The 27,013-nt window shown below is 37.2% G+C and overlaps 4 protein-coding genes across 20 annotated transcripts in view; 2 read left to right on the forward strand and 2 right to left on the reverse strand.

Annotated features, from left to right (window-relative positions):
* The first annotated feature begins 379 nt into the window (after positions 1-379).
* Positions 380-7,619, forward strand: LOC117412626 (actin-related protein 8-like). The gene is made up of 13 exons (XM_034021141.3): positions 380-675; positions 1,456-1,626; positions 2,073-2,183; positions 2,685-2,789; positions 2,990-3,163; positions 3,463-3,556; positions 4,012-4,144; positions 4,334-4,487; positions 4,641-4,736; positions 5,051-5,191; positions 5,811-6,072; positions 6,237-6,400; positions 6,718-7,619. The coding sequence occupies exons 1-13, from the start codon at positions 526-528 to the stop codon at positions 6,859-6,861; spliced, it is 1,899 nt and encodes a 632-aa protein (XP_033877032.1). The 5' UTR covers positions 380-525; the 3' UTR covers positions 6,862-7,619.
* A 975-nt stretch (positions 7,620-8,594) lies between these two features.
* LOC131697692 (interleukin-17 receptor B-like) lies at positions 8,595-14,918 on the reverse strand. Its single transcript, XM_058988421.1, has 12 exons — positions 14,359-14,918; positions 14,202-14,226; positions 13,836-13,970; positions 13,271-13,395; positions 13,022-13,148; positions 12,676-12,723; positions 12,262-12,434; positions 11,379-11,447; positions 10,778-10,847; positions 10,227-10,268; positions 9,715-9,795; positions 8,595-9,521 (listed from the first exon to the last, which is right to left on the reverse strand). Exons 1-12 carry the CDS (start codon positions 14,449-14,451, stop codon positions 8,869-8,871), a joined length of 1,641 nt encoding a protein of 546 aa, XP_058844404.1. The 5' UTR covers positions 14,452-14,918; the 3' UTR covers positions 8,595-8,868.
* A 129-nt stretch (positions 14,919-15,047) lies between these two features.
* Positions 15,048-22,847, forward strand: LOC117411968 (choline dehydrogenase, mitochondrial-like). 2 transcript variants are annotated; one of them, XM_058988420.1, is made up of 8 exons: positions 15,048-15,616; positions 16,514-17,369; positions 18,066-18,217; positions 19,314-19,443; positions 19,773-19,907; positions 20,299-20,342; positions 20,896-20,998; positions 21,425-22,847. In XM_058988420.1, exons 2-8 carry the CDS (start codon positions 16,613-16,615, stop codon positions 21,832-21,834), a joined length of 1,731 nt encoding a protein of 576 aa, XP_058844403.1. In that variant the 5' UTR covers positions 15,048-15,616; positions 16,514-16,612; the 3' UTR covers positions 21,835-22,847. The 2 variants fall into 2 exon arrangements, with proteins under 2 accessions (XP_058844403.1, XP_058844402.1); XM_058988419.1 differs by having other exon boundaries at positions 20,200-20,342; positions 21,425-22,844.
* A 72-nt stretch (positions 22,848-22,919) lies between these two features.
* The window catches only part of LOC117412172 (voltage-dependent L-type calcium channel subunit alpha-1D-like), a 96,687-nt gene continuing 92,593 nt past the window's right edge, over positions 22,920-27,013 (reverse strand). For all 16 annotated transcript variants that reach the window (XM_058988412.1, XM_058988418.1, XM_058988415.1 and 13 more), the window contains one exon: positions 22,920-26,686. In XM_058988412.1, the coding sequence (XP_058844395.1) occupies positions 26,393-26,686 (294 nt within the window). In that variant the 3' untranslated portion in view covers positions 22,920-26,392. The remainder of the gene's footprint in view (positions 26,687-27,013) is intronic.

The following is a 27,013-nucleotide window of genomic DNA, read 5'->3' on the forward strand; positions in this document are numbered from 1 at the left end:
GCTTTTGTGCATAGAGATAGTGTCTCTCCCTCCCCACACTTTCAGAATGATACAATAATGCCTTTACACAATTCCCCCTCCAAGAGACTTGAGGCCATTTTTTTTTTTTTTTTAAAGATAATTTAAACCCATTTGAGGGTGCTAATTCTATAGATCTCTTAAATCTCAGGATCCTGGACTTTGGAGAACCATAGCCGAAACTTACCAATTTAAATTTACAGCTTAAATAGATGGTGGTTCTAGTACTATGTTTTTAATTGTACTGTATATTTTATGACAAAGTGGTTTTCTGTTTACTCCGGGGACAATGCAATGTACCGTCACCATGCTACGACAACTACAGCTTACAGCAAAACTCTGAGATAGATTTCATTTGGCCTTCCATTGCTTCTGTGCGAAACTCCGCGATTGTTGGGAGTTGCCCACTGTCTGGTGCGTGCAACCGGAAGTGCCCGGCGTTTTGTTTTTGGTAGTTTCCGTCTCTTCATCACAATCTCTGTAACGGATACCTGGAGTTTTGACAGGATGACCCAGGCGGAGAGAGAACCCGAAAACGGGAAAGAGAAGGAGAAAGACCGTGAAAAGGAGAAAGACCGAGACAAGGAGAAAGAGAAGGAGCAGCGGGGAGTGAAGAGGCCGATAGTTCCCCCTGTCATACCCGAACCTTTACAAGAGGTTTGTATTCCCATCCCAAAACATACCCAGCGCCGTGGCAAAGACCTGTTTCCGTGTGGACTGTGTATTTTAAACAGTATTATATCCATATTGTTTAGTACAGGTAGTTTAACACATTAACTACCCGGTTCATTTTTCTTTTGGGGGGAAGCACAACACAACACAAGCTGTATTTATGTAATTTGATGCACTGCATTTAGACTTCACTTTTGCGGTTAGCCAAGTTAGAGTAAGTTTTCATAACAATATAGTTAAGAGAGAAAATTAAAATAACAGGTAGATGGGAGTTTTAAAAAAAATGTTCCAATGAGGACAATAGCACTTAAATGGTTAAAATGCATCATTGCTGAGTAGACCGTGCAACGTCATAAGCAACAACAACAGCAACACTTTCTAGCAAAGAACGTGACTTTTCTGCACCAGAACCTAGTAATCGTCTGTATTTTGTTTGAACAGCTGCTGGTACTATTGTTACAGCATTGTACTGACAGTGTTATTCAACAACCTTCAGCACTCAACGCGCAGGATTTCAGAGGTAGATTGAGGAGTGTGCTTTAATGAGCCTTTAGAAATATTACCATCATTTTCCAACTTTGTTTTTAAAACTTTTCCATGCGTTTGATCCACCCCAGCAGTTTAATTACACATGTGTTTTATTTATTGATGCATATATGTGCAGTGCTGTATATCTCTTATTATTAATGTCATTTTTTGTTTTGTTTTGTTTTTACCCCTTTGTGGTTAACATTTTATAATTTCACCTACCTGTCTTTTATAAAGCAAATCCAGAGCAACTTCATTGTGGTGATAAATCCAGGTTCAGCCACGCTGAGGATTGGCCGAGCCACGGATACACTTCCTGTAAGCATTCCTCATGTCATTGCTAGGAGGCACAAACACCAGGGCCAGCCCCGCCACGAGGACCCCTGGCTGATGAGAGAGGGTCTCAATGTAAGTGGCATCGCAAGAGAAGATTCTCTGGCATGGCTTTAGTAATAGACTGCAAACAACATGCGTTATACATTTCTATCTTGCTTGCAAAGTTGTCATTATGTACAGTACTGATATATATATATATATATAGAGAGAGAGAGAGAGTATTGATTTTGTTAAAGACCATAAGTGGCTTCAGAAGACTAACTATAAATGTGAATTAGTTTTTGTTGTAATAAGCAGGAGTTTACGTACTGTAGCAACAGTCGTTTTATTATGAAGCAACCTCAAGTACCGCTTATCCCCATCAGAGGGGAGTGCTGCTGCTGTCAAAGCTGTATGCATGTTGGACAGAATGTCCCTTTCATTTAAAATCGGACCTACCATTTAAGGTGTCCTTGTGCCCTCTTGTTTTGAGATTTACTGTTTTACTTTTTAACTTTTTTTTTTTTTTTTTTTTTTAGAAACCAGAAAGTAATGAACAAAGACAAAATGGCCTTAAAATGGTAGACCAGGCAATCTGGTCCAAGAAGATGACAAATGGTGCAAGAAGAATTCCAGTTTCTGCTGATCAGGTCATTTTACTTTAATATGGGACCTTCTTAACAGGGAACCAGTAGACATGGCCATGGGACTAAATTTAAGTTACATAATTTAAGTTACATTTTTTTTGTTCCCCTGATACTGCAAATTCACAGCCTACATATTTCTAAGGAGAATGCAGTCGTTTTTGTTAAATACGCCAACCTCTGGTATGATCTTGCTAAAGTCCATAGTTACGTTTACAACCATAAGAAATTCAATGACATAACTGTATAATTATACAAGGCTGGTGTCTGCAATTCTATCATGTATCATGAAAACTGCTATTCGGCAGAGAAACCGAGGATGTATACATGTGTACTCCGGATACTGTTCAAGAATAGTCTTCACTTGTGAACATGTAAAAGTGGTAAGACAGATTGGTCAACAATAGCAGTCAATAACACCCTCTAGTTAAATTCCCATTTTCCAGTGTTTCATGTAGCATTAGATTAAACTTCATTCTGAGTCTTAACATATGGTTTCTTTTGTAGGCAAGGGCATTCAATAAACAAATGCGGCCTGCAGTGTTGGATCCAAGCTCCAGAGTGAAGTGGACGAACACATCCCATCACCCTGAGTTTGTTGTGGGAGAAGAGGTACACATTGACATTAATTACACTACCTGTGTCTGCAGAAAAAGGCTGCCAGGAGCCGCTTTTACACAGCATTTAAGAGGTGTAATTCGATGTATGTTATTCTAAAACAATGTCTCAACTTGACCCACGGAAATGTGTCTGCCTGATTTACTATCTGCTTTAAATCCTGTTTGTTTGTTTTTTCTTCTTTTGTTTAACAGGCACTTCTCGTAAATCCTACAGACTGCTACAACATCCACTGGCCGATACGAAGGGGACAAATAAACCTTCATGGTGGTCCTGGTGGCACCCTGACTGCAGTTATGGCTGATTTGGAGACTATATGGTCGTATGCAATACAGAAGTTCTTAGAGATTCCACTTCGAGATTTGAAGGTAAATTTAAACCTACAGAATTATAACGCAGATTATTTGGCAGATCTGTACAGCGTACTCACTATCAGACTGGACAATCCTTTAACTTGAAATCCTCTGTGGAAAGAAAAATGTTCAGGAATTAATTGACAAAAACACATACAGCAGTGCATTTGCATTTCTGCAGTACTGTATTAAACATGGTAATTTCCTGCTTCTTTTAAACCTTTTACACAGGTAGTGCATGCTTTGTATTTTGCGCTACATAATATTTGGGATAAAATAAGATATTTATTTATTTTTGTAAATGTACTCCTCAGTATTACAGATGCATCTTGTTAGTTCCAGACATCAATAACAGACAACATGTAAAGGAGTTGGTGAACATGCTTCTCATGAACATGGGCTTTTCAGGTAAAAAGCTTGTTCAATTTCTAAGTGTTTACATACTGACTACAATTGACTTATCAGCATGTATGTTTTATATTCATTTTAGTGGCAGCAGCATGGTTTAGTATTCCCCCACAAGGAGGCGATATAGCACACTGTTTAACACAGTAATTTTGTTGGTTTATAGGCTTTGGTATTGAATGCATTAAAGAGGTTTGTTTTTTTTAAGACTATCAGGGTTTAACAAAATCATAAAATAAAATAAAATCGCAGCGAAGAAAAAATAATCAAGTATTAAGGTACCATCCTGCAAAAAAAGAACATGCTGTGAGAAATGAATCTGAAGAGCTGCCAGTCAGTGTTTTTTTTGTGGCTATAATTTTCTATGTATTATTTATTAAGAACTTGCAAGCTTATCTTTTAAACCGTATACATTTAAAGTATCTAATTCTTTTTTTTTTCACCATGTAAATGTGCAGGTATTGTAGTCCATCAGGAGTCAGTGTGTGCCACTTTTGGCAGTGGCTTAAGCAGTGCATGTGTTATAGATGTTGGAGACCAGAAGACCAGTGTGTGTTGTGTAGAAGATGGAGTGTCTCATCGCAACTCAAGGTTTGCTTTCCTTTACAATATCTATATAGTATAGGACCTACTGGGACATGTTTACACCACGAATAAATAATAATAATACTAATACATAAACAGGTCTGTGTATTTTCATACAGTTTATATTGCTCTATATTTCTTTTGATTTTGTAAGATTTAACATTACAATTGAAACGTGTGCACGTATTTTGACAGGTTGTGCCTGGCGTACGGAGGTTTGGACGTGACGAGATGTTTTTTCTGGCTCATACAGCGAGCTGGCTTTCCTTATAGAGAGTGTCAGCTGTCCAGCAAAACAGACTGTCTCCTCCTTCAGCAGCTCAAAGAGACCTTCTGTCATCTTGAACAGGTAAGGAATGTTGGGGGCATAACACAAGAAAATCGTATCGGGAGTAATCTGCTTTATTGTGCTATTTTGGTTGAACAGGATATATATAATATATATATATATATATATATATATATATATATATATATATATAATTTTTTCTCTTCTCTCCAGGACATTTCAGGACTCAAAGACCATGAATTTCAACTCCGAAACCCAGACTCCCCTGCTGTGCTCTACCAGCTCCGATTAGGAGATGAAAAGCTACAGGTACACTAACCACTTCATTTAGCTTTCCACCCATGCTGTTTTTGTTTTCAAGATGTGCCAAGTAATTGAACAAGATTTGTACATAAATAAATAAAGCTGTATTTTATTTTGACTTGTAATTACCTTTTTAATGTACGTTTCTACTTTCCACTGCTTGATAACTGATCTGAGATTTCTATCAATAAGAACCAACACATTCTTGATTTATATCTTATCTTTGCTAACACCAATGCTGCACACTTCCGTTCAGAGTGTAACTGTCTCGTATGTGGTGTAAGAAAGAGTCTCTCTTAACTGTCATATTCTGAAACCAGGCACCAATGGCACTCTTCTACCCAGCAACCTTTGGAATTGTGGGTCAGAAGATGACATCATTACAGCAAAGATCACAGGGAGACTCGGAGGACCCTCATGATGAGCAGTACTTGATGGGTACACAAAGCAAACAGGACCAGGTGCAGTGCAGCTCAGTGGCCTATATAAACTGATGTGTAACACTGCTACAACTACTGTCCTTCTAGCAAGATGATACATTGGCTCAGGGTTTTTATTTACAAGCCTGTACTCATAGTCAATATAGTCAAATTAGACGCTATACAGCACTAAAAACAAGAGGAGGTGCAAAGTTTTTGGAGCGTTAGCAATTGCCCAATGCAAGGCAAAATCCTTATATCTCATTGTAATGTTTGCGCCCACTTAGTTTTCCGGCTCCCCGCCCAGTTTCATGCTCTTTACTTCATTTGAATACATTTTAATATCATTTAAATTGAATCTCATGAAATTTGATAGCGGGTGCAGAATGGCAGGTGAAAACCATTCTTTACATACGCCGCATTTTAAGTGGCCGCTAAAGTCCCACTTTACCGCTGCTAAACGTGGTTTGTGCATGCAAAACGCTGATGTTGGCCACAATATGGGTGTTTTGCAGCTGCAAATCACTTTGCATGTATCCTTACAGCAGCCCCATAATGTTCTCTGTGACTACTCAATCTGTATCGTGTGTGCTATTTAAAAAAAATAAAATAATACATCGAGTTACTATTTGACTTTTAACATCTTATTTTGTGTATGAAGTCTGCTAAAGCCACAGCTGAGAGGAAGACTTTTCCCAAGCCATCTGGGTTTGACGGAGAGTCATGCAGCCAGAACCCAGAACCCTCTGACAGGAGTCACTCCCAGGAAATGGACCTGGGGCACTCCCAGAGCGACTGCCTGACAGGCAATGAGGTGGAGGAGTCACCTTCTGCTGTCATGTCCAGGAGAACGGCCATATCCCAGTTTGAAGGAAAAGCGCTGGGCATTGATAAAGCTATTCTTCATAGTATTGACTGCTGTGGTAAGGAAAGTTTTTTTGTTTTTTGTTTTTTTGGGGGGTTTTTTGTAAATCATTTGAGCTTTAAAGAAAATGGGCCGGGGGGTGGGGACTTTCAGTTGGCTTGTAGACCATAAATTTCCGGCCCCAAATCACCAGTCTTATTTGTTTGTTTGTCTTTTTTAAAGCATCTGATGAGACTAAGAAGAAAATGTACAGCTGTATCCTAGTAGTCGGAGGGGGTCTTATGTTCCACGGGTCACAGGAGTTCCTGCAGCACCGAATCCTCAATAAGATGCCCCCTTCCTTCAGGAGAGTTGTAGACAATGTGGAAGTCATTACAAGACCCAAGGTATGTCTGCTGCCTGCTGCAAAGTGGTTACTAGTAATTGTGGTGCAATCCATGTGATTGTAATTTGATGCATGCCGTTCCCCTAGTTGTCAAATTTGTTAAGAGTACAACATTTTTTCTAGATGCAAAAAAGTCTGTACTATATTAGTTACACAAAAAGAAACTAACCTTTTACACCACTTCTAAAACTTTCTCTGGTACAAACATCAACTTTATATCACCTTGGCTGCATAATATTTACCAGACTGAGGAAGTACGCAGCACTGTTTGTGCATGTAGCTGGTTTTCCCAACCCCCTGACTGTGTTGTGTTCTCAGGACATGGATCCGCGACTGATTGCCTGGAAAGGGGGTGCAGTTCTGGCCTGCCTGGACACCACTCAGGAGCTGTGGATCTACCAGCGGGAGTGGCAGCGCTTCGGAGTGCGCATGCTGAGGGAGAGAGCTGCTTTTGTCTGGTGAGCTTCCTCCTGAGCTGGACACACTCAACCAGAATCGCAGCAAAGGCTGTTGAAGTACCAGTGCCATGAGCGCCATCACTTTCTACGTGAAGTATTGTTTGCAGTTGTATGGCCAGCTGTCATCTTAAAGACACTGACAAAGTGCACAAGCTTAGGCCACTATGATGATTTTTTTAATTTTTTTTTTTTTACCAGTTAATGTGATCATGTTTTGTACTGTATATAAATTCTTCCTCTATTGCATCTGAATTTGTTCAAAGAAAGTTAAAAGAAAGGCACATAGTGTGTTGCAATGTTGTACAAATTAAGTGATTGATTACCACCTCATAAAAGCAAATCCTGGTCTAAATAAGTTGGCACAATCCACTGCATGACTCACTTACCTGTGACTGCTTCCTGTTTCCATGGAATCTGTAAAACAGATACGTCAGCGACAATTTGAAACGTGAGCAGGCAAAAAAAAAAAAAAACTTCTGACGAGATTGGAACGCTTTTGTCGTCTTCCAATGTAACCTGTCTATAAACCTCAAAAAAAAAATATATCGTTTTTGTTTGGGAAAATGTAATCCATCTTTTTATCAGTGCACCAATATACATCATGCCAACAATTAACCACTACAATTAAATAGCTGTTTTTTTTGTTTTTTCCAAGACTGCTTAAACTAATAATTATCTGTTTTCAGCTTTTCCTGCTGAATCTGATAAGTTCAAGTAAAAGTCAGTTCTAATCTGATAATAAAAAGGAAGGTTTCTGACACACTCAACGTTTCTTGATCAGTGAAGGATGTGGTTCATCACATTGCATGAAGCAGAATTTCTAAGTAATAAGTGTTTTAATCGCCACTCACCATATAACCTATGTACAGCTGAGGCCAAAAGTTTTGCATCCCCTAGAATTGTAGGATTGAGACAAAATAAGAAAAAAGAAATTATTTAGATATTTTATTTAACATCATGTAATCAAAGAAACTACTAAATTATATTGCAAGTGTCTACCGGAACCCATAATAGTAGTACAGTATTTCATATTCCGAAATGTCGATTTTGGTCAGTGTTTCGTTAAACTACAAAGCGGTATGTAATTCAATATGTTAATGTAACATTATTCACCAGGTTTCATTCAACTTTATGAAGCAGTAGTTAATTCTATAGGGTGATGCAAAACTTTTGATCATAGATGTATATATACTGTCTAAAATAAAGTGGCATTGCAGTTCAGTGCACATTTTAACTTCTTGTTAATTTAATAAGCTATATAATAAGAAGAATGACATACTTTATACAATGGAGGATCATGCTATATCTTGCTCACATCTTGAGAATCGCTCATCCAATTACTTTGAAACTTGGTGTGAACATTTGTTTGTTCTAGGTGAGGAACTTTGAACTTTATTTGCATGAACTCTGGTGTCTGATTGGTTTGGCTAATGAAAGCCAAACTGCTCAGCCACATTTAATGAAACCAATGCTTGGACCTTGTGTAAATGTAAGTCATGTTAATTAAGGTTATATCCTTGGCAGTTATTATTGAAACGTCGACTATGTGGTGTCTGTACCCAAATTGCAACCTACTTTAACATCCGTCCCTCTGAAAGCAAGAAGCAAGATGGCTTAAAAAAACAAAGATGCTTCTGCTTTTTGTTTAAAACTTTATTATTTACAAAAAGATACAAAGTCTACCAAAAAAAAAAAAACTTTTGAAAAAGAAGGAAAAGATATTATACTTTATAACATAAAACTCAAATAGGTCAAAATAAGCACAGAAAAAATTAAATTTAATAAAAACAGAAAAGCAGAAGCCTTGTATTTAAAAAATGCTGATCCTATGATAGTAAACACTAATATTAAAAACATAATGTTTCTTACTTGCTTCCTGGTTTATTTTACAGTTTAATTTCACCTGTTATATTTCAATTCAGTTACGAAAAACTAAACAGTTGAGTAAAGTAAACTCCGTGTTTTTTTCAAGACCCAGTCACAGATTCTAAAAGTGCAAGCTCTTCTGTTTTTAAACCAGCATGCTCTTCTCCCATTCTTTTAATTCCAGTATTGCGTTTCTCAGTTGCTGTGTACTTTCCTTATTGCGTGGAAACTTTGAGCATAACAATGTGTCTGTGTCTTGGCTGAATCTGTGATCAGGTGCACCATGCATACTTTTACAGATTTTCCCAATCTCCTTCATAAGGGAATATGATTTGCAAAAATTGAACGCGGGAGGGATGTTTTTCCCAGTGGAGATTTCATCAAAGTATACAACCATGTATTTGTTCAGAGCTGCCGGGCACTTCAGATCGCTGCTAAACATGTTCAGAGTCAGACTGTACATGTCCTCCAGAGCAGTGGAAACTGTGTAGTCTTCTGCTGTAGGGTTAGAGGTGCTGTTCCATTTGCTTTTGGCTGAGTTTGAGCAAATGACAACAATCTTATCAGCAGTCTCTTTCTGTGTGGCTAGCCACTGAACTTGGCCCATTTCTGCAATCTTCTGCGTTTGCCATATATCAATAATCACCTTGCACCGACAGTGCAATTGCAGGAATTCAGCAAAAGCCACCACAGCTTTTTGAAAAATTCTGCTCTCCAGAGAATAAATGATAAGTACTGTAGCTGGTGAACCATTGCAGTTATTCGAGGCAGAATCTGCTAAACATCTTCTGGTTTTACCTAGAAAATAAAATGTTTACTCATTAATTGATGGCTTATCAGCCCTGCAAATGTCTTTTTTAAACTGCACGCCTGAACAATATGCCAACAGATAACACTGGGTTACTGGATTTGACACTAGATTTTGTACTTAAAAGGATTAAAGTATGTTTTATAAAAGCCACATGCTTTTAAAATAAAAATGATTACCTACCTGATTTCCACACTGCATAGATTGAAACCACAAGAAGAATAGCAAAAACCAATGTAGCAGCAATGATGAGGAGCTGTGATTCTGAAAAGTAACACCTTGATATTATTCATTATGTGGTTTAAAAAAAAAGGGGGGGGGGGGGGGGTGATAATAAGTAAACCAATATTTTTAGAAAATATTTCTTACTTTATCTTCAAGGGTCTGTTGTTTGCACACACAGCCATATAATTTAAATGTAGAATTTCAATTTCCAATAAGTCTTTCATTTTAGTGTCTATCTATCTATCTATCTATCTATCTATCTATCTATCTATCTATCTATATATTAAATAAAGATTTCGTTTAAATAGCATTTATTTGGTCAAGTTTCATAGGCAGTGGAAAGATGGCAATCCAAATGGTTTACCTATAAAGCATTACATTTCCATACTAAGTAAAAACCAGGGCTTGTTAAAGGAATGCTCAGAGGAGAAGGGTCACAGGGACACAATACCTTCAAACTGCACTCTTACCTTTTTTGTCAGGGTTTTTTGGTGTGGTTTCCGTGGGACTTTCTAAAATATAAATAAAAGCACTTCTACATTAGGAATCTGTTTAGTTGTAAAGCGCAAACAATGCTCAATAAACACACAACACTTTGGAAGAATGCCTTTACACCCTCACACCCATTAGGCTGAACGTCTCATATGAAGTTATGAAAGGGCCTTGTAGGACATCACTGTGTAGAAGCATTGCATTGCTGTCCATTATAGTATCCTGGAGCAACTTTTGCCAGGCAAAATATTAGTTTAAAATACAGACAAATAGAACCCAAATGATGTGACTTTTGTTATACAGAAAATAACCCAATTTCCTGGGCAACATAAGTATCATAAATAAAGACCTAGTTTGACAGCCGTGTCCAAAACATGAGTGAAATCTGTTTTATCCACCTGAGCCCAACATAGCTACCACCATATCTTCTGAAAAGTCGTTGCTATCCAAGATTAGGAGGTTTAACTTTTGCCCCATCTGGCATGGAACAACATAACATTAGAATCTGGTTTTGATAGGTAAAACATACCTATTTTGCAGTCCATGTGTTTGGCGTGTCTAAGGCAATCACTCTGACACCCATGAAAATAAGGTACAATCTAAATGAAGCACAGATCAGATTTGGTTATTCAGTGATGAGGAGTAAAACACATTAATCTGGGCTTGGCCATAGTAAGGACACCAATACAAGGGGCAACAACACTAAAAGTCTTACAGCAATGTGATGTTATTTATTAGCTGCTTAACAAGACCACCATTCTTATCAAGCAGGGTTTTCATAGTCGTTAACATTAAAACATCTGGATGCAGAGTTTTCACAGCACCCACAAATAGAGAGAAACGTAAAGGAACTTTGTGATATTTTGTGTTTGATGCTCAGATCACTTGAATTACAGACCCCCACTGAGGTGTGCATGCTATTCTAACATATACAGTGGAAAATAAATACCACCTTTTCTCAAATTTAAAACTGTCATCATGAAAATGATGTTTCTGGTGGTACAGTATCTTAATGTCATAAAAACATGCTAAAAGTGTAATATTGGACAATCGGGAAACTGCAGAGCTTAAATATACTGCCGGTATTCATGAACACAAGTTTTAAAGCGTATTAAAAAAAACAAATGTACCTGTATAACCAATATTTCACAGTCTTTGTTGTTGGCTTTTATTCTTTTGGTACTTCTTGTTTCATTGGCCTAAATAATAGAAAAATAAGCATGTCGCTAATTGGATCTAAATCCGTGAAACATCAACATTTATTTGACACCCTATTGAAACAAAATAACAACACCACATACTGTACTCATACTGTACTGAATATAACCTGCATTTGATCTGAATGATAATTAAAGGGTTTGTGTGATACTGTCCTAGCATCATCAGTGTGTGCCCTTGTGGAGAGACCCTGGAATCCGACAGCACTCTATATCTGGATGAAGTCCAATTCCAGTTTAGAGTTTACAAATCTACCTATAGCACGTTACCGTGACATTATGTAGAGAATGGGTAAGCAACTTTGGCTCTTCTAGTCTGTTCTGTTACAAAACATTGTTCCAACAAAGTTCCCATTATCATTTTCATGATCTTCAGCAGGGCCAATTAAATAATCAAAGACCTGGTTGAAACAAACAGCCAAGGTGGACGGCCCCTGCTGCACAGTACTTACAGCAGAAATTACTCAGATAAAAGAAAAAAAAAAACATACCAGTGATCTGCTGTCAGATACTGTATGCTCCTGGATGTGTTTGATGGTGCACTCGTGGTTTATATTGTTCAGGATGTAGCCAAAGTACAATTTTGTTATGTTTATGTACACTAAAAAAAACGACTTCACGTGCTCATGAGAAAAGACTGCTGCCCATCTCATGTCAAATACAGCCATACTGGTTAACTTCAGACCGCCACCAACTGTTTATACAAATCTCTCTGACATTTGCTGTTACAGCGTTGTACTGGTTCTCGGAATGGTGTTTTCTTGAACACGTAACTGTGTATCGTGCAAATATTTACCTGAAATTCCGCAGTGATCATATTTAAGAATTCACAGTTGTCCAAATTTTCAGAAGGTTTCTTGCAAGAAAACAATAAAATATCATATTTCAGTGAATGTTTACTGGTGGTAAAGACCACCTCCACTTCATCCCCAGTGAAGAATGAACTGATGTTTGGCTCCCACAGGCTTCCTATACATGGAAACAAATTGTTAAAAAAAACAAAAAAAAACACAAGAAACTCCTCCTGGGCAAGCACTCAGTCACAGCTACTGGAAGTATGGTATTTTAGCAAACACTAGATCAATGAAGACAATTTTTTAACAAAACACCTTTTTTTTTTTTGTTTAATTTGCTTTTACATCAAAGTGAAAATGTACTTATACTGTACATACTACATTAAAAAATGTGTGTTGGAGGGTTGACTACTTACCTTCTGAAACACAGTGCTCATGATACTTTACATTATCATTCTCACAATCTGAAAAAATACAGGTCATAGATTGGAATATGGAAGTGATTTTTTCACAATGCTAAATAAATAGTAAAATGTGTGAACTTCCTAAAACCATTGGACTTTGAAAAGAATGTTAAACAACCACTAAAACAGCCGATTGGACTGACCAGTGAAATCTGAGTTCAGAGCATAGCTCAGCAATGAAGCTGGAGTCAAAGGATGTAGTCAGAAAAAACTAAACATTTCCAGGGAGGGCAGTGAGACAAACATAGCTATATCCTTCAGATACGGCCATTGCTTAAATATCATCTAAACAATTTACCTGGTGTTTTAAAGGTTTGACTTTTTGTAGGTGGGTCTCCTTCAATATTAGCTGTTGGAATGTTGAAAGCACTTACATAATAATGTGTTTCTGGTTCAGCATTAAATCCACTGAAATAAAATTCCCACTTTAAAAAAACAAACAAATAAATACAAAAAAAGATATATATTAATTACACAATTTAACTTAAGAAACACATTGTTACTTTAAAACACATAATAATTTGCTAGATTTTCTGATATACAGTACCTGTTTATTCCAGGGATCGGTTTGAGTCAGAAATGTCTGTGTATACTTGCATTGAAAACTGTGGCTCATATAATTCCTTAGATTTTCAATGCGGATCATGGTTGCTTTAAGGATTGCAATGCTTCCTAAAATATAGAATAAATAATAATAATACAATAAATATGTGTGCTTTTTTAAATTGTCACTCGGATTTATTTCAAACATTTAATAAAAATACACAGCAATGTCAGTTGGTTATGTCATTCACATAAGAACATAAGAAAGGAGGAGGCCATTCCGCCCATCTTGCTCATTTGGTTGTTAGTAGCTTATTGATCCCAGAATCTCATCAAGAAGCTTCTTGAAGGATCCCAGGGTGTCAGCTTCAACAATAATTACAGTGGATGTAGCAATATTTGATCTCCCCCACCCCACCACTATTCCTCTATCTTAGGTCATAAACTTTTGGATAACCAGAAATAACAGTAACAACAACAAAGAAGAGATAGGTAGATGAATGGTGGTGGAACATCTCAACATTTACTGATTCTGTATTATTTAATTATATGAAGAAGAAAACACTTACCATCTGCACTGATGGTCCAGCTTATATTTAATGTAGGGGACTGTTCAGAGCTACCACCCAATTTGACTTTGAGTGACTGGAGATCTGAAGGGGTAAAATTATTCTTTATGGTCCATTCTATTGGTGGGATGTAAGCTTGAAAAGATAAGAAAGCCGTGTTAAAAGTTTATACTGTATTGAAAGCTCAAAAGCAAAGGACACACCGCTCCTTTCAATATTTTAGTATTTTTGAAGTCCTGTTTATTTAACAACACGTGGTGAATAAAATACCCCGCAAATATGAATTAAATTCTAAATTTGTTCAAAGACTAATCTGGTTATTCAATAACATACATACATACATATTGCTAGGAGCTTTGGACTTACCATCATGCTCTTCACAAATAATATCCTGTAAGGGAAAAACGAAAACATGATAACGTATAACGGATTAATATTACTTGATTTCATGCATCCAACCAGTCACAGTAAAAAAAAAAAAAAAAAAAAAAAAAAACTATATTGCCTCCGCTTTGATTCTTACCTGCTCCAGAACTTGTGTGTCACATACAACTGGACCCCATCCAAACAGGCAAATAAGAAAAAATGTTCTGGCATCATAGGGCTGGTAATTCATTCCTCAATTCTGAGTAGTGTCTACTGTATACTTGTCTATTTTGAATGCCGCTTTTAATCTCTCAGCAGCATTTATTCAGGACGGAGTGAGTCACCAAAGTTTATCACTCAGAGATCTCCCCTACCAGTACTAGCTGAAATGACGCGTGCAGCTAGTGTCAGGTTCCAAAAAGTTTTTTTTGTCTTTTTTTTTTTTTAATACTGTTTCTAAATTGAATTAATAAAACAATAAACATCTTATACGGTTTCTAAATTGAATTCATAAAACATAAAACTAGTTTTTATACTGTTTCATAATCCTAAATTAGCTGCTTACACACACACGCGTATTCTTAAGAGCAATTAGTAAGTACAATAAATGAATAAGAACGATTTTGAAATAAGAGCAGTTATAAAAACAAAAACGTGAATGTACTGTTACCTCCAAGAGTAATATCAAGAACAAGATACAGAAAATATAATTATGATTGAGAGCAGTACTAAAATACAGCAAAGTGTGGAGCAGTTAAGTGCAAGTACAAGCTGATGCTAGTACTGATACAGCTGGATGCCATATAGTCCAGTATAGTCGAGAGTTTACAGGTGCATTCTGAACAGGTGTGTCTTGAGGAGGCGCCGGAAGGCGTGGTCAGGCCTGAGCAGTCCCTAGATCACATGAATGCAACATTCAGAAAGAAAGACTGAGCACAAGAGAGCTTTCAATGCTGCTACCACGTTCAGAATCGGAGCCTTTAAGCTTCATGGAGTGTTTAGAGTTCAGGCGTTAATGTGGGTAGAAAACGTAATTTGAATAACAACAGCAACAACAACAACTGGAATGTGATTCCATGCCCTCGCCACAAACAGTGTGATTTACCCGCCCCTCGTTTTCATTGGAAACTGGAATAACTCCGCCTTCCAACATAAAATTCCAGTACAACTGCTGCAGACATTGGGAATCTGTGTCGGGTAAGTGCATTAAAACCAGCCGTCGCAATAATACATACCATTATACTAATTTAAAAATACACTACTGTAAAGCAAGCAGACTGTGCACTGCACATTACTGCAAAAACAGTGGAACCAGTTTTTTTCCAATGGAAACTGGAGTGAAAGATACACAATAACTCCGCCTTACAACATAAAATTCCAGTACAACTGCTGCAGACATTGGGAATCTGTGTCGGGTAAGTGCATTAAAACCAGCCGTCGCAATAATACATACCATTATACTAATTTAAAAATACACTACTGTACAGCAAGCATACAGTATTATAATATTGTTCTACCACAAGTAGGCTACTGTACATGTTTTTCAATATCGGGCCAAATACATATTACTGTTTTAATTTTTTCCTAATGGTATTTATTTGGGCAACTCAGTTTCTGCGAGTAGAAACTAATGGTTTATGAGTTTTAAGCGTCAGCGGTTGACATTAGATATTTTGGTTATTACAGAAACACATGGGTGACACTTTGATTGCTTGTCAGGGGAACGCAGCTGTTTGGCGTGGTCACTGACACTTGAAACCTCCGCTCAGAGAACTGGACAGTTCAACAGACCGCTCTAAATCTGGTTTCTGAAGAGAGATAGATCATGAGTTTGTGAGCTGTAGGGAAGGCCCTCAGTCAGTTTTAGCATTTGGAACGATTTTGAAATAAGACAGGAGAAGACCTTTGCAGACTTTAACCTTTACGCATGATCGAGTTAATGATTAAAACAGTAACAGAATCAAGTTTCAATCCTACTGATGTAAACGGATGGCAAATGATTATTTTGAGTTTTTTGTTTGTTTCAATTGGAAAAGCCACACAGTTCCTGGTATTCAGCATTCTGCAGAATGCAAAAATATATTATTATTTTTTTTTTTCCTGTTATCGATTTGTTTGATATTTTATATACTCTCCTGTAGTCATGCCACCATGTTATAGTGAGATCAGCTAACTGATCTCAATATCTTGACATTAAACACAGTTATGTTGTCACATGGCACGGTATATCTGATTAAAATATTCACCATTGTGTATAAAAATAGGTCTAAAGCATTTGCTTGGGTGTTTTCTTTTCTTATTTTTTTTTTCAGCACGAACTTCATTGCCCGCATTGCAATCACCTCTGATCTGCTACAGAATTAAGATTGCCTTAAGAGGGTGGGCCCTGGCAGCAGTAGACAAGACCAACAATGTCTTACTATTCCAGAGTAGTGTTTTCCACACTCCACACAAGTGCTGTGGGCAGGTTCTCAAAAGTGAAACCAACCCAAGTTTTGCAGAGTTTTCCTGCCACATTGCACAAGCGAGCATGCCCTGAGTTGAGTACATCAGCAGCAGCAGCCAATGCTGAAAAGGCCCTGTCTTTTAACTATGTGATTGTGGGAGCTGGATCCGCGGGGTGCGTGTTAGCTAATCGGCTCTCTGAAAACCCTGATGATTCGGTGCTTCTCTTGGAGGCTGGACCAAAGGACATGCTCCTCAACAGCAAGCGCTTGTCTTGGAAGATCCATATGCCTGCGGCTTTGATCTATAACCTCAGCAATGACAAGTATAACTGGTACTATCATACCACGGCACAGAAGCACATGAATAATCGGGTTATGTACTGGCCCAGAGGGAGGGTATGGGGTGGATCGTCCTCCCTCAATGCCATGGTGTACATCAGAGGACATGCAGAAGACTATAACCGTTGGCACAACGAGGGGGCCACTGGATGGGACTACGAGCATTGCCTTCCCTACTTCAAGAAGGCCCAGGCTCATGAGCTGGGTCCGAACCAGTACCGAGGGGGCAGTGGACCGTTGCACGTTTCACGAGGCAAGACGGATCATCCACTACACCATGCGTTCATAGAGGCAGGCCAGCAGGCTGGATATCCGTTCACAGATGACATGAACGGGTTTCAACAGGAAGGCTTCGGCTGGATGGACATGACTGTTCATAAAGGTATGGTACACTACAACAGCGGGGGATTGCAGGTTTTCTTTGGTTTGATTGTATTAAAAGAGGGCAGTTCCAGAGGAAACAAAATGTTACTTCAGTTTGTTTCTTACCACTTAGTATTAATATTAATTCAGGGTATACAGGTATTTCAAGTACAATGCCATAGATAAACTGCTGCACCCTGGTTCATGTGCTTTAGTTTACACAGTCTGATTACAGCTTTACCACGAGAGTGCGTTGAACATGGGAGGGGATTAGACACCAGCAACGTCTGTTACTTTACTAAATATTTAGTAATAATTTTAACTGAAGAACTAATTATAATTATAAGAGTATAAGAGTATTTTACACCTAATCAGCTTCCAAAAGTTGTAACTGTTTGTGGTCGTCCTCATGAAAATAAACATGCAATGTGAAAAATGTAAGTTTCAGATAGAAAATATCATACATGCATTTCCAGGCTGTGTTAGGATTAATGCCAAGTGGCAAAAATACATAAAAAAACACACGTTTCTGATGTTTAAAAAGCAATTTTAAAAAAAGGGATCCCCAGCTGCTGTCTATTACATCTTATGGAACACAATTTACTGAATTAGATATTATATTTCATTAATTGTATTGATGTTACTACTTACACTCAGTAGTATAGTGTATGCCTAATGAAATATGGATTTCACACACGTGTAATGCTTTCTTCAGGTCAAAGATGGAGCTCAGCTAGTGCCTACCTACGTCCAGCTCTCACGCGGCCCAACTTAAAAGCTGCAGTGAAAACCCTCACAACAAGAATTCTGTTTGAGGGAACGAAAGCTGTGGGAGTTGAGTACATGCAGAAGGGAGAAAAGAAGAAGGTACATTTGTGGTTAAACTGGGTTTTCTACAATATGAAGCTGTATTCTCTAGTAGGAGAGAAGAGGGCAAGCAGCTGCAGGTGATCTTCTTCAGGTTAAATCCGAGTTAGTTTGATGTTATAAAATGATTCTTGCCATCGCAATGTGCAGGCAGCATTCTGTTACGCGTTACAGCAACAACCAACACAGGATCATTATTCCCCCAGTCCATATCAGTTACAGGTTATAGCATCTCCCAAGCCGTGTCTGTCACTATAAACTTGAAGAGGAATTACAATAAATGACAAGTACGTTATCTGATTCCAATGAACAAACTACCCCAATAGCAGTCGGAAGGAATTTTTTCTGTTCCTGCTATGAGTGACACCTGATAATTTGCATAGCCTTTTGAAGAGCAAAAAAAAAAAAAAATCATGGAAGGTGATAACATATTTAAATGTTCTTTCATTTCCAAGTATATGTTCTTTAAACACGCCGTCAAATATGCAAATATTTATTATCATCTGTGCTCAGGCAGACTTTTTTTTTCAGATAATATTTTTTTCATAATTTTTTAAACACTTTTAAAATAGCTGTAAATGTTTACTTTGTATAGATTAAATGTTTAACCTTCCATGTAAGCAGGCGTTTACAGTTTAATCTATCATAAACATTTTCAATGAAAAATTTGATTACGTTTGATATTCAATACCTGTATTTAATTAAAAAGATAATTTTGATTTCCATATTGGATTTCATTTTATTGGTTTACAATATATCAAGATAATGTAAATGATGTAATGAAAAAATGTGAAATTCAATGCAAGATTCCCATGAAACAACTTTTGCATTTAGTAAAATATTATCAAGTATTATTATTAGTTTATTTTGCCCAAGGCAACTTACAGAGACTAGGGTGTGTGAACCATGCATCAGCTGCAGAGTCACTTACAACGTCCCACCCAAAAGACAAAGCACAAGGATGTTAAGTGACTTGCTCAGGGTCACACAGTGAGTGAGCCAGGATTTGAACCAGGGACCTCCTGGTTATAAACCCTTTTCTTTAACCACTGGACCATTCAGCCTCCACTGAATGTTTTCAAATGTAATTTCCCAGGTTTATGCCAACAAGGAGGTCATTGTGAGTGGAGGTTCGATCAACTCCCCACAACTTCTCATGCTGTCCGGAATTGGAAATGCAGATGACCTTAAAAACCTGGGAATCCCTGTCGTGTCTCATCTTCCAGGTAAGAAGGAATTAGTTCACTTGAACTCATGATTTTGCATGTTTGAGGTGTGCAGGCCATTTAAATGGGAAAATTACATTTAACAAATATTTATTTTACATAACCAACACATTTATCTTACCACTATATACCCATTTCCTTAGGGTGAAAATTAACAATTAACTTTTAAAAAGGGTGCCCCATACCAAGATGAAGCTTAAACCTAACCAGAGTAAGAATAAGGAATGAGCACACCTTCCATCAGCCACACCAGGCATGGTACTGCTGGAGAAACCGTCGGTCCAACACTGCCCCTAATACTGGATCCCCTGTTTCCTATTGTCTTCCAGGGGTTGGCCAGAATCTTCAGGATCATCTGGAGCTGTATGTGCAGCAGCAATGTACTCAACCCATTACTCTCTACCAGGCTCAGCAACCCTTCCTAATGGTTAAGATTGGCCTGGAGTGGCTAGGGAGATTTACAGGTACCATCACATTGAAGCCAGTCTGGTATTACATTATATTACTGGGAATTGCCAGTATCAGCTATAGGCACTGTTAAAACCCAGGATATACCATTTAAAATGCTGCAGATATGCTGTAATGATCTTGAATAGATCTGTTTGTGTAACCTGTACAATAGGAATATTTAGAAGGTATAATGTTGGGGTACAAATGTTGCATGTTGCTGTAATATAAACTGCTATGTTTTGGGTGTCTTCTCTCCATGGTTAATTGGCTGCCATGAAAGCAAAGTTAATTGTTTTTTTCCTCTAGGATATGGTGCAACCTCCCATTTAGAGTCTGGAGGATTCATCAGAGGACACCCGGGTGTGACTCATCCTGATATACAGTTTCACTTCCTCCCATCCCAAGTTATAGATCATGGACGAGTGAATCCGAAGATAGAAGCGTATCAAGTGAGTATAAACAAAGCAGCTTCCCAGGAAAACTGTGAAACTATCTTAAATTACTAGTTCAGTTAGGAAACTCATTTAATAAAGCATGGACTAAAGAACACTACTACATTATACATATTTACACTACATTCTTTGGCCTTTGACCCCGCCTTTAGTGGTATCCCTGTCCATTAATCAGTTTGGAGATAAGTGGAGAAGCTTACCATAGCCATGGGCAGGGAGGCAGAATAGCTGCCCTCCCCTTTAGACAAAGACAAAAAACAGGTAGAGGCGAACTCTGGTGCACAGCGGGAACATAATGGATTGAGGTAAGGTATAAATCCATTCCTTGCAGAAGATTGGACGTATTGTTTAACAAAAGACAAATAAGATACTAGCTATTCGACTGACTATTTGATCTGGTATTGGAAGCGCCTAAAATATGCTTGTTGTTTAAACGATATGATCTGAGGTTAAAGCGAGTGCCTGAACCACCACTTTGCTTAATTTCTAAGATGTACTGAATAAGCAATTCTCAATGCATTATACCTACCTTATTTATTTTATTATGTAGGTTCATGTTGGACCAATGAGAAGCACAAGCAGAGGCTGGCTTAAGCTGAAGAGTGCCAATCCACAAGACCATCCAATTATTGAGCCGAACTACCTGTCAACAGGTAAGTGGTTTTAAATCTTTAAATAGGTGATTTACTTACTTTTAATGATAGAAGTCCAGGGACTTGAATGTTGGTTATCACAAAGTCCCCTTTTAATGATTTAAACAACTGCTGTATTTAAATTATTCACCGTTTAGATCTGTATTGCAGTAATTTAGATTTGTAGACTGCTACTGGGTGAAGTCAATGCACCAGCCCAACATGTTAATATTGTATGTGAAATTAAATACAGTACATTTTAACATGATTCTGTTTTATCATATAATAATGTTTTGGAGTTCATACATAAGTGACTCAGCCTTGGATATTTTCTAGGCACTGTTCTTGTTGGATGTTTACGGCTACATATTTCCGAGATTACAGATGGAGTTCAGTTCAGGTGAAATAATATCTGCTTTATTTCACCTCTTTATTTTAAATACACAGATATTGATGTCTGGGAATTCAGACAGTGTGTCAAACTTTCCAGGGAGATTTTTGCCCAAGAAGCCTTCGACAAGTTCCGTGGCCAAGAAGTTCAGCCAGGCATCAATGTCCAGACAGACAAGGAAATCGATGCCTTTGTTAGAGAGAAGGCCGACAGCGCCTACCACCCCTCCTGTACCTGCAAAATGGGGCAGCCCTCCGACCCCATGGCTGTGGTTGACCCCCAAGCCAGGGTGATAGGGGTGGAGAACCTACGAGTGGTGGACGCCTCCATCATGCCAAGCGTGGTTAGCGGGAACCTTAACGCACCAACCATCATGATCGCTGAGAAAGCTGCCGACGTCATCAAGGGCCTTCCACCGCTCCATGAGAAGAATGTACCTGTTTACAGAGCTAAAGCCCAGCGGTGAATGGGTGGAGAAAATACAACGATGATTATACACAGACGGTACCCAGCTAGTGATGTGCCATTCTGCCTCACCCATCTCCAGTTTGAACGGCTTGCCCATCAACAAACAGGTGTTTAAACCTGGATAGGTGCGTTTTTTAAATAGTTCTGTTTTTACAATTTAACTGTACAGATTAATGACAGAGCATTTTAAAAGCAGTAGTAATGCTTTTAAAACATTTCCTTGCATTGTTTACAAGCCGATTTTAAACTGACACTTTTTAAAAAGTTGACCGTGCTGTTTTTATGCATACATTTACATGTCTTAAATTCCGTTCTTACAGTCGATTCATAAGCATGCAGAAGCACTGTTTTATACAAGCAAGATTAAGCAAAATAATAAAGGTCTTTATTATTGAAATCCCGGGAGCACAGAATATGGGTTAATGCACTTCCGTTTTTTTGAGCTGTATTAATACTGATTAGATTAACTGAATGTAATCTATTACAGTTACTGATAAGATTAACTGAATGTAATCTATTACAGTTTATACTTAATCTTCTATTAATCATGTCCTGCTTTTTCAAATAATAGATAAGAGTGTTAGTGTACCACTACATTCAGGTTTAATCAACAGGTAATAATTTAGGCTCACAGTTCAGTTTAAACCAAACAAAAAGAATATCATGTTCTTGTCTGACTTGAGCACTGCACACTTTCCTTAATAATACACTCTTTAAAGCTGGTATAGTTTGCTTACTTGTCCACTCAATATTCCAGAAAAATCTGGTTAATTCATATTGTTGATCCACAGTGTAGTCTAATCTGTGGGCAGCAGTGTGGAGTAGTGGTTAGGGCTCTGGACTCTTGACCGGAGGGTTGTGGGTTCAATCCCCAGTGGGGGACACTGCTGTTGTACCCTTGAGCAAGGTACTTTACCTAGATTGCTCCAGTAAAAACCAACTGTATAAATGGGTAATTGTATGTAAAATAATGTGATATCTGTATAATGTGAAATAATGTATAATGTGATATCTTGTAACAATTGTAAGTCGCCCTGGATAAGGGCGTCTGCTAAGAAATAAATAATAATAATAATAATAATAATAATCTATGTAGCATTATTGACTGTTGTGTGTCCGGTGTCATGCTGAATTTAAAAATCCAGTTTGTGTTTATTGGAATTCTTAGGATGTCATCTCACAGTTTGATCCAGGACAGAATTCAAAGAAATACTTTACAGATCACTAATGATACAAAATCAAGAAACACCAGGTACTATACAGTATATGCTGCTACTGTAGTGTTGTTTAAGAAATAAAGGGGGAGGGGGGGGGGGGGCCTTGAATACAAACTTTAAAGAGCACAAGTAGTATTTTCAACCATGTACATTGCCACAGATTATTATTTTCACCTTAATATTATTTTTTATCCATACAATATTTAAATACATATTTAATTGAAAACTGCTATTAAAAATGATGAAATCGCTGTGTTTTTGTAAACTCTCATACATTACTTTTCAAGATTATTTTGTTTTGTTTTATTCCTTTACTTGCAAACTGGTTTAATGAGAGAAATAAACTCCAGTGCTTGGTGAGTTTATTACATACCCAAGCATCATAAGGTGGCATTAAAATACAAATATAGATCTCACTATACCATACATACAGTCACAGGAAAGTACAAATTAGCTCACCTTATTACACAAAGATTGGAATTTCATATAAAAGAAAGTAAGAAACAATATCACTATACGTTTACTTGTGCAATGACAGACAGCTGTGTGCTAAGATTTAAATACCATTGGTATAGAATTAAAACAATTCAGTTTTCAGGAATCCCTGACATGAGGTAAAAGTAACTTGGTTTAGTCTTTAGTTATCAACACAATTTACAAGAACTTTTCAAAAAAGAATGCATATTAGATTCGATGATACCAGTACTTGCTACGTACAGTACAATATGCCTGTGTTTGAAACGGATCTCCACAAGATAAAATTGACCAGAACACATTTTCACATGAACAGTTGAAGAGCCCTTTCTGTATGCACATCCATTGTTAAATACTTTTAAGGTATTTCACTACACCAGTCAGGAATTTAAAAGCATGGTTTCATATTAAATCAAATTTTTGTTTTTTTCTTATGAATAAAAACTTTTCATGTCATTTTTTTTCCAGATTGTAAACAAACATGGTTTGTGTCCAGATTGTTCTGTCGAGGGAACTATAGTTAAAATACCTTAACAGTGTAAAATGCCACATTTGAAATAGTTATTTAAAACACTGATATGTTTCTGTCTTCTCTTCCAGAGGTACTATTAAGAACATTGTAACATGGAGATACGGGGGTACTATTGTTTTACTGCTTATTATCATCTCACATTTTACAGGGTTTGAAGGATTTGATCTCAAAATACCATACTACGGTATGCCATTGCCCAAGTATTTGAATAAATCCAGCTAATGAATCCAATAAAAACTAGACATTTTACTGAAACTACAGTTTAAACACCCCTACAGTTTTAAAATATCTACATTAAAGTTCATATACTGTATAAACGACAGTACCTACTGACAGGAAGTGAACGTGTGTGCCGGGATGCAATGCTAATTCAATGTCATCCTATAGGGTGCAGCAGTGTTGTACAGTAGCAATGCTTTTTCAAGACTGACGAACAGAACATTGACTTTTTATATGAGATCATTGACAATGGCTAGAACAATCAAAAACAAGAACATTCAGATATCCTGCAGCCACTGGCCAAGCACCACTAGAAGGGCTGGTAAACAGGGGAAGTACAAGTCTTTATGTAGAGGTCCACAATGAAGATAAGGAAGGTATATTGTGCATGATCATGACCCCAATGCAATTTCCTGTATATAATAACATTTTATAACTTGGATCCGTTTGGCTCCAGAAGAATCCATTTTAAGTATAATTAGGTTTTTTATCAACTATTTATTTGTAAAGGCAATTTGAAATAGACCCTCGAAAGCATTGCTACATGACAATTATAAAAAGTAAAGCAGAGAAGTGTGATTACTTTTAAGGTATTTCTGTCAAACATTTCAATCCCTGTAAACGATGTTACTTTTGCTTCACTTTATCTGTCTGATCAAGCAGCCTCATCAATACACCAGATTAGTTGAGACTTTAACCAATCAGTGCAATTGTTTTGCACAGGATATGCAAAAAATGACCACAAGCATACAGAGCATTGCAACATTTTTCATATGCTGTTAAAAGGAAATGCCATTTTTTGGCTTTTAAAATCAGCAGCATCCTCATTTTGCTTTTGTTTTATTTTATAGTGAGATAAACATTACAATGAAAGGAAATCTTATTTCTGTTTTTTAAAAACAGAATCATAATCGTTTTACTTTGTTTAATTTTTTGAAAACATTAGGGCGTTGCAAAAAGAACAAGCTATTCTGGTTGCTGAAAACAAGTCTTTGCATATCCTGTGTAAACATATATTCACATCGACTTAAAACGTATTCTTAAAAATGCATCTTAGCAAAAAGAAAAGGCTGTTATACTATAGTAGTCTATGTTCCTAATAAAATAACATCAATCTATTTGATAAGAATGATAATAATTAAGAACCATATTGCTGCTGTTTTTCAAATACAGTACCATAAAATATAGAACATCTCTTTATAAAGTGTTTTTTTTTTAATATATATATATATATATATATATATATATATATATATATATATATATATATATATATATATATAACAATTGTACAGTACAGTAATATATCTACTATGAAATATTAAACAACATAGGCTAAAATTCAACATTAACCTGGCTGCAAGTGCATTATGAATGCCTTATATATATTATTTTATTTATTTATTTATTTATTTCCCAGTGTGTAATGCATTTATTATGATGGTCATAGAAACAGACTAAATCTCTAAATAGCTTTACAATACAATAAATAAAAGTGATATTGGTTTGTGTAAACTGGTATCATTTAGTGACTGAAAACTAATGTCGATGGTGCCATTGAAATAACAATTTGAAAAAAAAATGTAGAAGAGTATTAGAAGAATTTCAAGATTCAGGTTATATCTGGACACATACAGTGGATATGCTGTTGTCTTTTTGCAATGGAAATGTATTTTCTTGATATGCTAACGTATTACAAAGTGGCTGAGGTAATGACACTCTCTATTTGATTGTCATCACCAGTGACACACCTCACCTGCTAGAATGCATGTATGTTTTCTATTTCTTCAGTAGGTAGCCTTTTCCTAATGCCTCAGCTCTCCTGGCCCTGTAATAATTTCCTTAAAAGGTGCAGTCATGCTTCTGTTGACCCCACGTGGGGATGTACCTTACCAAAGCAGGCTCCCCTCTAGAGTTCAGAGCGTAACTATTAGGAAGTCTGTTCTCCCCAATCAAAAGAGACACCTGGTTCCAAAGCACTCTATGGCTTCAACTGGCTGCGTCAATCAAACTTTCCCAAATCGCCTGTTGATCCAGCTAGTGACTTAAAATATTCCAGCAAGGCACTTCTTTTGTTTGTTACCCAATCCGTGTATTTTTCCCTTTAGCAAATGCTATAATGTCGTAATGCATATCATTTCGTCTGCTAAATCCTCCTCGTACTTCACAGAGTCTGGTTCTTCGTCGCTGTAGCCAGCACCTAAGTCGTGAAGCTCATAGTCCCACCTGCTGAAAATGGGGAACACTTCCCCATTGGCGGGAGTCGTCACGTTGCCATTGAGAAGATTGCTCGCTGCGCTTTCCATCTCGTCTATTGTCATGTCGCAAGCGTCCGCAATCTCATGCTTTGTGGCCGAGACAAACTTTGGGTCTTTCGCGTACCTTCCCAGTCCTTTAGATATTAATACCTGAAAGGAGAAGAATTATACTTTATTATAATTTATTTATTACAATTATCCAGATTGGTACCCCAACAAAATTTCAATCTAACAGCTACGTAACATGGTTTCTAAATTAGAATTACACTGTCTGACAGTAAATTCAGCTTAAAATTAACAGTCTGCAAATATCAACTCAATAGAAATTATCCAACAAAAAAGTCATGAACTGTTGCAGATTTAATAATTTGGACCAATTTTCTTTCCAAAGTCATAAAACCTCTACAGTAGAAATATATATTTTGATTATTATTATTTTATTATTATTTATTTCTTAGCAGACACCCTTATCCAGGG

The sequence above is a fragment of the Acipenser ruthenus genome, chromosome 16, assembly GCF_902713425.1.
Source record: "Acipenser ruthenus chromosome 16, fAciRut3.2 maternal haplotype, whole genome shotgun sequence".
Lineage (NCBI taxonomy): Eukaryota > Metazoa > Chordata > Actinopteri > Acipenseriformes > Acipenseridae > Acipenser > Acipenser ruthenus.